This window comes from Chrysemys picta, chromosome 1, assembly GCF_011386835.1.
Source record: "Chrysemys picta bellii isolate R12L10 chromosome 1, ASM1138683v2, whole genome shotgun sequence".
NCBI classification, from domain to species: Eukaryota; Metazoa; Chordata; order Testudines; family Emydidae; genus Chrysemys; species Chrysemys picta.
In genome coordinates, this window is record NC_088791.1 from 51,877,228 (window position 1) to 51,893,578 (window position 16,351).

Genomic DNA, 16,351 nt, shown 5'->3' on the forward strand with positions numbered 1-16,351 from the left:
ATCCAGACTAACATGGCTACCCCTCTGATGTTTTAACCATGTTACACTTGAGCTGATGGCTAGACATCCATGAGGAGACATCCAAGAAACAGGCTGAGGTTTTAGTTTGGACAGAAGACTGCTCTGGAGTACAGAGGTAGATCTGTGAGTTGTCATAAGAACATAAGAATGGCCATTGGGGGTCAAACCAATCGTCCATCTAGCCCAGTATCCTGTCTTTGGACAGTGGCCAATGCCAGATGCTTCAAAGGGAATGAAAAGAACAGGGCAATTATCAAGTGATCCATTCCCCCTATATCCAGTCCCAACATATGGTAGTCAGAGGCTTAGAAACACCGAGATTGCATCCTTGACCATGTTGGCTAGTAGCCATTGATGGACCTATCCTCCATGGATTTATCTAATTCTTTTTTGAACCCAGTTATACTTTTGACATGCATAACATCCCCTGGCAATGAGTTCCACAGGTTGACTGTGTTGTGTGAAGGAGTACTTCCTTTTGTTTGTTTTAAACCAGCTGCCTATTAATTTTATTGGGTGACCCCTGGTTCTTGTGTTATATAAAGGAATAAATAACACTTCCCTATTCAGTTTTCCATGCCATTGATGATTTTATAGACCTCCTGTTCCCCCTTAGTCACCTCTTTTCCAAGCAGAAAAGTCCCAGTCTTTTTAATCTCTTCACATATGGAAGCTGTTCTATACCCTTAATCATTTTTGTTGCCGTTCTCAATACCTTTTCCATTTCTAATGTATCTTCTTCGAGATGGGGCAACCAGAACTGCACACAGTATTCAAAGGGTGGGCGTGCCATGGATTTATATAGTGGCATAAGGATATTTACTGGCTTATTATCTATCCCTTTCCTAATGGTTCCTAATATTCTATTCATTTTTTTGACTGCCACTGCACATTGAGCAGATGTTTTCAGTGAACTACCTACAATATCTCCAAGATCTCTTTCTTGAGTGGTAACAGCTAATTTAAACCCCATCATTTTATATGTATAGATGGGATTATGTTTTCTAATGTTCATTACCTTGTATTTATCAAGATTTAATTTATCTTCCATTTTCTTGCCCAGTCACTCAGTTTTGTGAGATCCCTTTGTAAGTCTTTGCAGTCAGCTTCGGACTTAAATATCTTGAGTAATTTTGAATCATCTGCAAATGTTGCCACCTCACTGTTTACCCCTTTTTTTCAGACCATTTATAAATATGTTGAATAGCATTGGTCCCAATACAGATCCCTTGGGGAACACTGCTATTTAGCTCTCTCCATTCTGAAAACTGATAATTTATTCCTACCCTTTGTTTTCTGTCTTTTAATCAGTTAGTGATCCATGAAAGGACATTCCCTCTTATCCCATGATTGCTTAATGTGCTTAAGAGCCTTTGGTGAGGGACCTTGTAAAAGGCTTTCTGAAAGTCCAGGTATACTGTATCCGCTGGATCATCCTGGTACACGTTTGTTGACCCCCTCAAAGAATTCCAATAGATTGATGAGGCATGATTTCCCTTTACAAAAGGGACTCTTCCCCAGCAATTTGTGTTACTCTGTGTGTCAGCACAAAGTTGAATTTGGGTTTGTGGATGAGATTACCCAGAGATAACGTGTAGCGGGAGAAGAGAAGGGGACCAAGGATTCAGCCTTGTGGAACTTCAACAGAAAGTTGGAGGAGAGATGAGGATGATGCTCCAGAGGTCACTCTGAAGGAGTGATTAGAGAAGTAGGAGGAGAACCAGGAGAGGATACCATAATGGAAACTGAGACATGACAAGATTTCAATAAGAGCAGGTCAACAGTTTTGAAAGTGTCCAACAGGTTAAGGAAAATGAGGATGGAGTACTGGTTCTGAGTTTTGGCTAGGAGGAGGTAATTAAAGACTTTGGGAGTTTTAGTGGAGTGCAAGGGGTAGAAGCTGTGTAGGAGCGGGCCTAGAATAGAATTGGAGGACAGGATCTCCAGACAGTGATTTAAACAATGCATTCACTTACTTGCTGTATGACCTTGGGCAAGCCACTTATTCCTTCTCTGTTGCACTTTCCCCATCTGTAAAATATATATTACACTTAATAGGCAAAAATCTTTCTGAAAGTTATTTAACCTTTGGAAATTTGTAGCTAAGGTTCAAACTACAACTTAACTCTTTCTATGATGGTCTGACCCTTGCCTATGTACCTCAGATTCCATTAGCATTCCACATATCAATGGAACAGATTCTCTCTCTCCTGTTGTTGTTTCTTAGACCTTGTCTGCACTACACAGTTTTGTCAACAAAAGTTAGCTTTTGTTGACAAAACGGTGGTGTACACGTTGTGATGCTCCTCCCACCAATGTAACTCCCCTACAACGACAGAATAAAATCACCTGGATGAATGGCATAGAGCTTTTTGCAATGTAGTTAGAGTGACGCAGCATCAGTGTAGATACTGCACTTGCTTATCTCACCCTGACTGGCCACCAGGAGGTGTCCCACAATGCCCATCCTGATCGCTTTGGTGAGCAGTTTGAAATCTGCTGCCCTGAAGGTACACAGATATGCACCTTTCCCCCATCTAAAGGCCTGGGAATTTTTGAAATTCCCCTTTCTGTTTGCTCGGCATGCACAGTTCAGACAGCATCTTCCCAGCTGACCATGCTGGCTTTCTGCAGCAAACACTTTCCCACATGGAGCATACTGGAGCTGTTGGATCTGCTGAGTCTATGGGGAAAAGAGGCTGTGCAGTCCCAGCTTCGCTCCGGCTGTAGGAACTTTTGGTACTTATGAGCATATTGCTAGTGACATGCAGGAGAAGAGGCATGAGAGGGATATGGAGGAGTGCCAGGCTAAGATCAAGGAGCTGACGCAGGCATACCAGAAGGCAAGACAGGCCAACCATTGCTCTGGTGTGGTGGCAAAAACATGCTGTTTCTATAACAAGCTGCATGCCATCCTCAGCTGTTTTGGAGTGGTGAATGAGGAGAAAATGGCGAATGGTGAGAAAATATACTGTATATAGCAATTAAGACATGATCATAGAATCATAGATTATAGGACTGGAAGGGACCTCGAGAGGTCATCGAGTCCAGTCCCCTGCCCGCATGGCAGGACCAAATACTAAACACCTAGAGGATAACAGGGTTATAAGGAGTAGCCAGCATAGATTTGTCAAGAGCAAATCATGCCAAACCAACTTAAGTTGCTTCTTCGACAGGGATATTGGCCTAGTGTATAAAGGGGAATCTGTAGATGTGATATATCATGATTTTTAGTAAGGCTTTTGATACAGTTCCACATGACATTCTCATAAGCAAACTAGGGAAATAGGAAATTACTGTAAGGTGGGTGCATAACTGGTTGAAAGACCATACTTAAAGAGTAGATATCAATGGTTTGCTGTCAAACTGGGAGGGTATACTAAAGGAGTCCTAGAGTGGTCAGTTCTGGGTCCAGTATGAGTCAACATTTTCATTAATAACTTGGATAGTAGAGTGGAGAGAATGCTTATAAAATTTGATGATGACACCAAGTTGGGAGGGGTTGAAAGCACTTTGAAGGATAGGATTAAAATTCTAAACAACCTGGACAAATTGAGAAATTGGTCTGAAATCATCAAGATGAGATTCAATAAAGAAAATGCAAACTACTGAACTTAGGATAGAAAAATCAAATGTACAACTACAAAATGGGGAATAACTGGCTATGCAGTAATACTGCTGAAAAGGATCTGGGGCTTATAATGGATCACTAATTGAATATAAGTCACCTAGGTAATGCAGTTGCAAAAAGGCTAATATTCTGGGCTATATTAACAGTGTCGTATGTAATCCACAGGAGGTAATTATCCCCTTTAATCCCCACTGGTGAGGTCTCAGCTGGAGTACTACGTGTGTCCTGTTCCAGGTGTCACACTTTAAGGAAGATGTGCATAAATTGGGGAGAGTCCAGAGAAGATCAACAAAAATAATAAGATTTAGAAAATCTAACCTATGAGGAAAGGTTAAAAAAAACTGGGTATATTTAGTCTTGAGGAAAAAAATATTGTGTGTGTGCGGGGTGGGGGAGGGGGAGGGGATGGGGAACCTGATAACAAAAGTCTTCAAGTATGTTAAGGGCTGTTTATAAAGAGAATAGTGATCAATAGTTCACCATGTCCACTAAAGATAGGACAAGAAGTAATTTGCTTAATCTGCAGCAAGGGAGATTTAGGTTATATATTAGGAAAATCTTTCTAACTATAAGGGTAATGAAACTCTGGAATAGGCTTCCAAGGAAAGCTATGGAATCCCTTTTATTGGATACGTTTTTTTAGACACACATCTGTTAGGGCTAGTCTAGATTTACTTGGTTCAGGAGGCTGGACTAGATGACTTCTCGAGGTCCCTTCCAGCCCAACATTTCTTAAGATTTTATAGTTGTTGTCTCTAGAGACAGCATTAAGAGAGTGGTCTGATTGAAGGATTGGTTTTATGTGAGTAGTAGGTGGAGATCTAAGGGACTTTGGGAACTGCTGAGTTAGAGCATATCTTTCAGAAAGTTATCCAACATTGAGTTAAAAATGTCAAGTAACAGAGAATCCAGACTCCACCTTTCATTAAGGGTTCCTTCCTGTGCAGTTTATATTAATATTATGAGTATTGTATTAGATTTGTTTCACATGCAACTAAAAAGTTTACCTTATAGTTCTAGCATGTCCTTGTTTATCTGTATGGCCATTTCTCATTATTTCATGATAACATTAGTTGTATAAATCTGACATTTGTTGAATGGCGGGGGAGCTACTGTGAAAAAGAATCTGGATTTGAAGATGGTAGAGAATAAATACTTAAATTGTACCTCACTTACAACAGAGATATGTAGCTTAGTGCCCTTTGGGGCTTCAGTGGTTAACAATGCATATCTTAAAGCAAATAAAAGCAACACTTCATGAGCATATTTCTTGTGTCACATAGTGTTTTATATGTTTTGCTTTAAGGGACAAATTAGTGGCATTTTGAGACAGAACAATAACTTTGATGTTGCTAGAACTAGGGCAACTGTAACGAGAGAAGTGTGGTACTGCCATACAATCAGAAAGTATGTTGTCAGCAAGCAAATGATAATAGCATCTTGTATGCCCAGAAGGCCTGCTGTGATATTTGTGTCTGCTTATGATCCCCTTTGCCCTCAAAACAGTCTATTTTTAAATTGGTGCTGGGTATGACCTTAGTAAAGAAATGCTGTTGGAACATATTTAAATGCATGATTGTGCATGCTGTGTTCTTCAGTACTATAGGACGCTGACAACTAAGTTTTTTTCCCCCCAACAGCAGATTTGTATTAGTGTGCACTTTTCCTGAGTTAAAATACTTATCTGCTTAACACTAAATGTGAAAACTTTAATTTAAAATTGTTCCATATCCTTAATCAAGTAATATTTTGGTTGAAGCCTTGGTTGAATCATAGTTTCATCTTTTTAACAGTTTGACGGTCTTGGAACAAACTTTGAAAGAGAAAGTAGTTAAGGACATAGAGGTAAATGATAATTGGGATAAAATACAACATGATTTTATCCTGATCTCTGTCTTTAATAAGCTAACTGACTTTTTAGACAAAGGAAATGCAGTAGAGCTAATCTAACTGGATTTCAGTGTGGCATTTGATACAGTTCCACATGGGAAATTATTAGTTACATTGGAGAAGACGGGTTAATATGAGAATGGAAATGTGGATAAGGAACTGGTTAAAGGGAAGCGGGTCATACTGAAAGGTGAACTGTCAGGCTGGAGTGAGGTTACTGGTGGAGTTCCTCAGGGATCAGTCTTGGGGCCAATCTTATTTAATATTTTTATTAATGACCTTCGCACAAAACGTGGGAGGATGCTAATAAAATTTGCAGATGAGACAAAATGAGATATTGCCAGTACAGAGGTGGACTGGAATGGAATATCATACAAGAAGATATGGATGACCTTGAAAACTGGAATAATAGAAATGAGATGAAATGTAATAGTGCAAAGTGCAAGGTTATGCACTTACAAACTAACAACAAGAATTTTTGCTATAAACTGGGGATTTATCAGTTGGAAGTGACAGAGGGAGAGAAAGTCCTGAATATATTCGTTAATCATAGGATGACTATGAGCTGCCAATATGATGCAGCCATGAAAAAGGCTAATGCATTTCTATGATGCCTCAGGCAAGGTATTTCCTGTAGAGAGAGGGTTATACAAGGCACTGGTGTGTCCTCATCTGGAATACCATGTGCAGTTCTGGTCTCCCATGTTGAAGAAAGATGAATTCAAACTAGAACAGGAGCAGAGAATGATGATCCGAGGAATGGAAAACCTACTTCATGAGAGGAGACTCAAAGAGTTTAGCCTAACCAAAAGAAGACTGAGGGGAGATATGATCGCTCTCTATAAAACCATCAGATGGAGAGGAGTTCTTTAAGTTAAGCGCCAATGTGAACACAAGAACAAATGGATATAAACTAGCCATCAACAAGTTTAGGTTTGAAATTAGATGAAGGTTTCTAAACATCAGAGGAGTGAAGTTATGGAACAGCCTTCCAAGGGGAGCAGTGGGGACAAAAACCTAAAGGGCTTCAAGACTGAGCTTGATAAGTTTATGGCAGGGATGATATGATGGGACTGCCTAAAATGGCATGTAGCCGATCTGGGACTGCTAGCAGCAAATATCTCCAATGGCTGGTGATGGGACACTACATGGGGAGAGCTCTGAGAATCCTTTCCCAGCTATCTGGTTGGTGGGTCTTGCCCATATGCTCAGGGTCCAAGTGATTTCCATCTTTGGGGTCAGGAAGGAATTTCTCCCCAGCTCAGATAGGCAGGGAATCCAGTGGTTTTTTGCCTTCCTTTGCAGCATGGGGGACGAGTCACTTGCAGGTTTAAACTAGTGTAAATGGTGGACCCTGTAACTTGACATCTTCAATAACTCAGCTAGAGGTCATTGGGTCTATTACAGAAGTGGGTGGGCCAAGGGTCTGTGGCTTGCAATGTGCAGGAAGTTAGACTAGATGATTATGAATGGTTTATGAGGTGTGGACATGATGCTGAAAAGGATCCCGATGGAAGTGGGGAAAAATTAACTATTTGTGCTGCCTGTTGGGATGAATGACACCACTATATTCCCACTGGAATGTATCAAGGATGACTACACTTGGCTGGGTAAGGTGCTTAAAGAAGTGAATACTTCTGGTCCCTAGAGAAGGAGGGTGAAGGTGTAAAAAATAATAATAATAAAAAAAATCAACAGGTACCTCAAGAATTGGCGCTAGGGGGCTGTTTTGGGGATGATTGACCGTTGGGATTCATTCACGGAAAGAAGACTCCTCTTGACTGGTGGTCTCCACTGGAGTGATTGGAATGATTGATAAGAAGGGCTTTAAACTAGGAAATGAGGGGAGAAGCATGTGTAGGGCAAGTCACTTATCTGGGTATATCTCACTTAATCATTGCCCTGTCATTACAGGGGCCTTGGGCATTGGCATGCCTTGTTCTCTCCCTGTGACCCATTATAATAGTGTAATCTCCTTTGGACTGTAATACTTCGGTCTAATTTTGGTTGCTAGGTTTAATGTGCAGGTGTTGGTGGCCTGTGATAGACCACAGTGTGGCCAGTGTAGATGACCTGGTGGTCCCTTCTGGCCTTAAACTCTATGACGTCATGTTAGAACGCAGCCATAATGAGTCATGTTAATGAATGAATTTAAGCATGACTATTTCTACCTATATTGAATGATAAGTTATGTTTAAATTTGAGTCAGCTACCATGTGTCAATACTGAGTTCTGACATGATGTAATTCTCAATTGTGGACAAGCCCATAGACTCAAGTGGTTTAATTTAAAACAAGAATGAGTAAGAATAGAAGAGAAGGTCAGAGAAAAATAACAAAAACCTGCTTGCATAACAGAAATTCTGAATCTCTGCTAATCTCATCTAGATTCCCTTTAGGATTAATAACAGTGACTTTAAAAATAGTCACTTTACATTTCTATACCACACTTGCCCCTTTCACCCAGTCTGTTCTCAGCACAGTAGCTATTGACCTTTATTTCTGTTAAATCCCTCTTTCCCGCAGCACCCACCCACTATATAGCTATAGAGATTTTCTCAGTTTTCTCCCTCAAAAGCTGGTTGCCCTCATGAAAATCCAGGAAGTTCTGATTCAAAATAGTCATTGTTCCTTAGTTAGTATTTGAGAAATGAATATTATTTGTTGATTGGTATGGTTATAGCCTTTTTCTAGTTGGTTTTCTAGTGTGGTTGAAGATCAGGCACAAAACAAATAAAATCTGTAAAACATGAATGAAGTTAAATTTATTTGAAAATGTTTTTCTCTTGTAAAGGCTCTTTTTTGTTGTTGTACTAAGGATTTAAATAGGGGTAGTAGCTATATGCAAGACAACTCAGCAGGGTTTTTCAGTTCACAGAATTTGCTAATACAGCAACAGTTAAATGACAAGGGAAATTTAAAGTTGAAGGGACTCTTCATCTCATGATTTCTAAAAGCTCTCTTGGGGTATTGTTCTAGAAATTTCTGCCAGTAACCATATTTACTCATAATGCATTGCTATATTCAGCCATGTACTGTTTGCTAGAGCCCTTGAGGTAGTACGTTGCACCAACAAATATGTTCTCTAGGTACTTGTGCCACTGTTAGCAATCATATGTGACAGCCATCGGCATTCATAAAACATACAGTGAGCATTTAGTCTTCTGATTAGTACAAAGTATTACTTCAGGCTAGAAACATGCCATCTGGGTATCCTTAATCTATTAGTTTTAGTCCTGCTTTGTGTGATATCTTCATGCCATTGCAACTGTTACTGTGTCACAGGTTTAGTAAAAGTATTAAGCTTTGTTTTCCAGTCTTGACGAATCACATGGCTGCAGTTGACAGTATAGAACAGAATTCAAATAAACAAATACAAATGAATAATGTGCCATTAATTTTTTGTAGTAAGCTGTATCTTCAGGAAGATAAGACTAGTGTAGTCTATTTTTGGAATATTTTAATGTGGATAGCTTAACTCTTTTCCTCCCCTTTAAAAAGCTGAAAACAAGTTATGTTGTATCTGTAACTGGCATGATAGCTAGTTACTTTGTCAACACGAGTCACCTGAGTTTGAAAGTGACTTCAAGATTTTGATCATGTGCCCAGTGGGGGCAAAAATGTGACATCTCTGTGGTATGAGCACTACAACGATGCAAAATGATTCTTATGTTGATCAACTACGCTGGGAACTTATATTTCAACATTACGGGTCAGATGCTCAGCTGGTGTAAATTGGTGAGGTTCTGTTGAAATCAGTGGAGAAATATTGATTTCCACCAGCTTGACTGTCTGTCCCCAAGTCCAGTGGCACCGGAACATTTTTAATAGTGGGGGTGCTGTAACCCATACCCCTTACCCCTGACTACCCCCTCTCCTCTTCAAGTTGGGGCTGGGAGCAGGGCTATGTCTCTGGGAGTGGGGGACCTGGACAGGGGTAAAGGGGCTGAGGCTGGGGACATAGTTGGGGGCAGTTATGGGGCCCGGGGTGGAGCTCTGGGTGCGGGGCAGCAGTCTGGATCCTAGGTGCGGGGCCATCAGCAGAGCCTTGGGCACCAGGTGGCAGCCGGGACCCTGGGTGGGGGTCTGGGGGCCAGGACCCTGCATATGGGGCCGGGAGCGGAGCCCTGTATAAAACCTGGGGGTGCTATAGTGCACCCCTGCTTCCTATACCTAAATCCTCCAGTCAACTCACTGTAGCTTCATTGTTCATAAAAACACGTTAAATCTCAAACAGTATTCTGTTACAACGTAAAACATGAACACAAAAGTCTTTTCAGTGATTAAGAATATAATCAACCAAAACTGGGTAGATGCTCGATCAAAATATGATCATACAAAATGCTATGTTCCAGTATTGTTAGGATTGTGATATCTGCTGACAAATACAAGGTCCTTTAGTATGCATACTAATTTGGATAATGCTTATTATAGGAATATAGCAAATGCAGTTTAGCCTTTCATTCTGAAACAGTAATAGGGTATTACTTAAAAATGAAAGGCTAGACTGAATTTGTTATATACATATAACAAACAATACAATAGCTTATTAGGTAAATATTCAATTTTTATACACATGCAGTTCATATCCTGAAGCATTTACTTGTCATGCAGTATCAGAATGGCTCCAAAATGTCACTGTTGTCCATCATGTAAGGACTTGTATATGTACACATTATGAAATCATTCATTGCATATTTCCAGTATTTCATAGGAGTAACCTTCCTTTGCCTGTAAGTCATACCATCTAAGTGTGGGACTCCCAGGTGTGAAATGCTTTGGATTTTATAAGGTTGATATTTATTGTTGTCTACAAAGGTCATCTTGCTTTGTGACAAGACAGATAATTTGTTTTTCCTCCCCTATAAGCTAGGAGAAACTTTTTAGTATTCCTTTCTCTTAGGGCTAAATCGAGTATAGTTTTAGCATAGTTCATAATCAAAATATTTTAAACAGTTAAAGCAGAAATGTTAAGTAAATTTATTTGTATTTGTTTTGCAGTTTATCAAATGTATCAAAATACAGGGTGACTCGACTTAATCATGGATTTCTACGTAAAAGTGCATTTTTGTTGGTTGTTATAACCTTAATACATATTCTTCACAACTCAGAGATAGATGTAGGTTTCATTTTTAGAAGGTATACACTATACATTTTTAAAGTGATTTATTTTGAAAACTTTTCAGGTTAGTTTTATAGCTATATCAGAAAATGAATGATTGGTTATTTCATTTACAAAGGTAATTGAAGCAGATATTTATGAAGTCATTAGGAGGTGAACTATCGCCAATTCAACAGGTTAATCATTAATATTTGGAGGCTTTTCTTGCCATTCTGTATTAGGAGGAGAACATCACCAGACACAGACATTTAAATTGTTTTATTTAATTAAAACAACACCGTTTTGTATTCCGGATTTTTTTCTTCAACGGCAAACATATAAATATTTTAACAAAACAAGCATATGAATTTTTGCATTTAGTTAAACATTTAAGTTTTTTTAAAATCAGGTTTGTTTTTGTTAAAATTGTTTTTAACTAAAATAGTCAAATGAATTTAATACAAAAAAAAATTAAATTGACTGTGTCAGCCAGGTCAACATGAGAAACTTAAAATATTGGCTTCTCAGCTAACTCAGTCGTCTTCACTTTCATTTTGCTGTTCATAATCTGGAAAAGAAAAACAAGCTTTCCTGCTTTTTCAGGTCCCAAACGATTTCTCAATTTGGAATGAATTAGTCCAAAGGAAGAAAATATTCTTTCTACACCGGTAGAAGAAGCTACTGCTGTTAAAAGTGAGATTATCACTTCAACAGTCTCTGAATCCAAGTGCTTAAGTGACTTCCACCAGTTCACTGGTGCGACTTTCTTTAAAACATCATCAGCAAACATATTTCTTGAATGGTTCACCCTTAGCGCTGAAGTTAATTATAGTTGGCATTATGGAGGGATGATTGCTGGATGTCCATGTCATAGTCAACTCCTCTTTTTCAGCAGTTAAGGTTTGACCCCTGGTACCAAGTATTGAGAATATTAGCAAGAAAATGAGCTGTAGATAGTACTTGTCCCATTTGTTATTTTAATGCTTGTAATTTAACTCGGTCATTGCATATTTCTCTTTTTAAGATCTCACTCAGTTCCTTCCAAATTTCAACAGCATCAGTAATAAAACAGCTATTTCCCTGCATTTTGTGCAAGGCTACAGAAATAGGCTTCTGGGTTCCCAGCATGTGTTCAACATTTCTCTTAACCCCAATGTTGAGAACTTTGGCTGTGATATGCCATCTATTTTTTCACGATTTTGTTCACAAACTGTCATAAGATTAGGCTAGTTCTTGGTATAGTACTCAAAACAGTCCACTACTGAGTTCTATCACAGATCTTGTGGGAGAGTTAGCTTAGTTCCTCCCACTTTTTTCAGAGCAGCTGCTGCAAAGTGGTTGTTATGGAAGTATTTTGCAATTTCAACAACATTAGCCTTTTTTCTGGAGCACTGAAGTCTTTGGCTAGGAGGTGCATCAAATGAGCACTGCAACTGTATGTTATTAGCTTGGGACTCTCTTCTAAATAATTTCTTCTCATCTTGGATGCATTTGCAGCATTGTCTGTGACCAGACAATTTGAATTTTTTTTTCACAGTTTGTTATAGTTTTTATTGCTGCTTCTTGTAAGTATTCTGCTGTGTGTGCATTTCCTGATGTATCAATTGTTTCCATAAGGAAGACATTCCCTTCTTCTGTTGTCACACAAGCACATACAACAGGATCATTGTGGACATTGCTTTACCCATCAAGACTCATGTTAACAATTTTACCCTCTAGAGTAGACCTTTTGCACACTGCTCAATTTCTCTTTCATACACTTTATCCAGCAATTTGCCTGCAACATCTGCTCTGTTGGGTGTACTGTATCCTGGTGTTAATGACTGAACCATGTTAATGAAGTGTGGGTTCTCAGTAATACAGAAAGGAGAGTTTGTTGCATAAACAAACCAGGCGATTTTTTCATCAATTACCTCTTTTTGTAATCTTCTGGTTCTTATCACACATTTTTCTAAGGTTGTTTCTGGATGATGGAGATTTTTTTTCTTTTTGCTAAAGGTGAGATATACTGTGGCTATGTGACATACATGATGTGACTGAAGCACTATTATTGGCAGATAACTCTAAAACTATAGCAAATGATGGTGATCTTGAAGGTGGATAGTCTTCAGAATCCTGTATGTTGAGGATGGATTCTCTTAAACAAAATAAGTCAATGCAGTTATTTAATTATTACTCCATACTGCTCACTTAGTATTACTCATTGCATTCACTGACACTCAGTACTACTTTAAAGGTGAAATTGTAAAAGGAAGATCTGCCTACTTCAGCTATTTATTTTTTATCACAACTGCATCAAAATGATAGTACCATAGATTAACAACTATATTTTTTTGCTCAAACATGATAATTCAAGAATAATCCAGAAGGAAGACAGGCAGTCCTTAAGAAAGAAGTATGAAATAAAAAAGTTTACCAACCTGAAGATCCTGCATGTTCAGACATGTTCCTTTCATCATCTTCAATGCAGCTTCCTCCTGCGAAGGAACACTTCTCATGATGTTGCTTCATTTGGGCAACTAGGCCTTGCATTTCTTTGTTGCACTGTTTGCATTTTGCACGCATTACTGTTTTACCCACAGGTAGAGGAACTTCATTAAAATATTCCCGAACTGGGTCTCTTTTACTGCCTGCTGCCACTTTCCCTTCAAGTGAGAGAATGGTATGGTAGATCTCAAATCAATGAAGGCTACATTCAGAAAGACCTAAAGACTTCTGGAATATGCTGCTCAAACAGTTTCACTTTTGTTTCTACTGCCTGTCCTTCCCTTCTCATATTTTATCTCCGGACCACTTCTCCTTGTCCAGATCTATTCCGCCCCAACAATCTTCTATTCATTGAACTTTTTGAAACTTCGCACTTTTAGATAGATGTAAGTGTTTAACTTCATGTACACAAATTTGTAGAGGGACAACAGGGTTGAGGTCTGTTATTTCTCACCTCTATGTATTATTTATTTATTTTAAAACATTTTTGCTGTTAACAAGCATGTTATCTCTGGAGACACAAATTCAGTTTGAGAACTGCAAAACTAAGCATCTCTGATGGTATCTTCTAGACTGAGCACTGAATCCCATTGGGTAGATACGAAGATTAACCTAAATAATCTATACAGAAGCTCCTGTAGCCCTATGAGATTGGGTCCCTAATCCATGAACTATTAGAACACATTTACAAAACTTTTCTTAAACTTTCCATGAATATATTGTCTCATACTATAGAATTAGAATTTATAATCCCTATTCCATGATATGATATCTTTGAGCTATAATGTATCTTAATTAAAACTATCTTTAGATAGGTTTTTTCTTCAAAAAGCATTTTATCAAAAAAATCCGATTTAAATTAAAAAAATCTGATTTTGTAAATTTAAAAAAAAAATCAGTGATTTTTATCCACCCTGTCAAAATCTAAGGGTTTATATACAAAATATAAAGTCATATACATCAAATCCTAGAACTACTGTGTTGAACTTAAAAACAAGCAAAAAACAACCCACTCCATATGTTGTACTGAAGGACAACATAGATTGTTTCTGCCCTTCCTTGAGAATGGTCAGCTTCTAGTTACAAATCTAGGTACTACCAGTGAAAGCATCCCAGCTAATCCCAAATGCTGGATAAAACACGAGAAGAGAGGCAGTCTCAATCTGTCTACTCTGTTGTTCTAGTACGGACCACCTCACAAATGTTTGTCATTCGTGTCCTCCAATATCTTTGTGAAGTAGGGAAGGATTATTATCTTCACTTAGGATATCAAATGAAGAGCTGAGGCAGAGAAATAAACTACTTGCTAAAACTTTACGCAAGAAATTTTTTGCAGTGCTATTAATCCTGAGTCTCAATCCAGTGCCTTAACCACAAGGCTAACCTTTCTCACCCAACCTGTTAAGGTACCCCAAATCAATAGGCTTTATCAATGTCTTCTATTTATAATGGGCCACGCTGAAACTTGAAATTTGAATAGTCTTCATCCAATACCTCTCACAGATTTTGGAGTGTTTGAATTTTGGATTTGGACTTTTCAGGTTAAATCCGTCTCTATTTCTATTGCACCTAGAAACTGAACCCTGCCGCTCCGGGAAGTGGCTGGCACCACGTCCCTGCGGCCCCTGGGGAAGGGAGGACAGAGGGCTCTGCGCGCTGCCCTTGCCTTCGGGTACCTCCCCCGAAGCTCCCATTGGCCGGGAACGTGGAACCGCAGCCAATGGGAGCTTCAGGGGAGGGACCCACAGGCAAGGGCAGCACATGGAGCCTTCTGTCCCCCCTCCTCCAGGGGCCGCAGGGATGTGCTGCTGGCTGCTTCCCGGAGCGGCGCAGGCAGGCACGGAGCCTACCCTGGCCCCGGTGCGCGCCACTGCCACCCCGGAGCCACTCCAGGTAAGCGGCGCTGGGCCGGAGCCCGTACCCCGAACCCCTCCTGCAGCCCAATCCTCTGCCCTGAGCCCCTGCCGCACCCTGCACCCCAGCTCTCTGCCCTGAGTCCCCTCCTGCACCCCAACCCCATGCCGAGCCCCCTCCCACACTCCGCACCACTGCCCTGAGCTCCCTCGTACACCCCGCACCCCTCCTGTGGTCCAACTCCTTGTCCTGACCCCCTTCCTGCACACCGCAATGCACCCCAACCCCCTGCCCCAGCCCTACATTCATGGCCCCGTCGTGGTCGCTGGAGGGGCAGTGATCGGGGTCAGGTCATGACTTCAGCCCGTCACTGACAAGGGGCGACTCTTCACCAACACGGGAGATAGGGCTAGTGCCAATACAGCAGGGACAGTGGTTGCCCCAGTAGCAGTACTGGAACCCGTGGGGGTTGCCAGTGGTGCTGGTCCAATCCTCCCTGGTCGCATCAGACAAGCCAGCCGTGGCACCACCGGCACTGCAGTCAGATCACAGTACTGAGGTGGAGGCTGTGGCGGCGCACTGCACCCCGGCACTGACGGCGACAAGGAAATGAACAATACACTTCTGCAGGTGGTGCAATTGTCGTCATCGTCGTCCCCGGCTGAGGTGGTAGCCAGCCCATCCTTCACCAGCAGCCCCATGAAACGATTTTCAGGAGCACTGGGCCCTCCTTAAATGGGTGGCAAACAGCCTTGGCCTGCAGATTGAGGAGGTCGCTGAGGAGGCAAATGACCTCTTTAATGTCATCTTGGCCACCACACCAGCTAAGATTGTGTTGCCAGTCCACCTAGGGGTGTTCAAAATAGCTAAATTGGTATGGCAAACACCCTCCTCTATTCCGCCAACATCAAAGAAAGTGGAAAAGAAATACTATGTCCCTGCAAAGGGCATTGAGTATCTTACTCGGCTGCCAGGGTGGTCGCATTGGTGATGGCCATGAGACACAGCTCCTAGTTGCAGGCTTCTGGGCTGTCCAAGACATGCAGACCATGATCCAATACCTCCCATTTGAGGATTTGGTGCTCTTCTCTGAGCTGACTGACTCTAGGCTTCATGGACTCAAGGACTCCTTAGCCATTCTCCGCTCCCTGGGCTCGCACACCCGTCCCCAGTCCAGGAAACCGCTCCAACCTCTGCCGCCGCCTCCTCCATCGCAGTCTAGGTCCTGGGGGGCTCCCAGGTCTGGCTCCTACAGGAGGAAGAACAAGGATAAGGGGCCTAAGAGACGCTACCTGTCCTCTTCCCGCCTGGCTGCCCAACCTTACCCTCCCAGAAGTCAGGGGGACCAGAAGCAGTCGGACCGCTGGG

General features: G+C 40.9%; 1 protein-coding gene across 8 annotated transcripts in view; it reads left to right on the forward strand.

The window, feature by feature from the left end:
- The window catches only part of IMMP2L (inner mitochondrial membrane peptidase subunit 2), an 841,928-nt gene that overhangs the window by 69,252 nt on the left and 756,325 nt on the right, over positions 1–16,351 (forward strand). The window contains exon 4 of one of the 8 annotated variants that reach the window (XM_065556744.1): positions 1–12,678. The exons of the other annotated variants lie outside the window; for them this stretch is intronic. Within the exon in view, the coding sequence (XP_065412816.1) occupies positions 1–28 (28 nt within the window). The 3' untranslated portion in view covers positions 29–12,678. Of the gene's footprint in view, positions 12,679–16,351 lie in introns of those variants that run through there. 8 annotated transcript variants of the gene reach the window in all.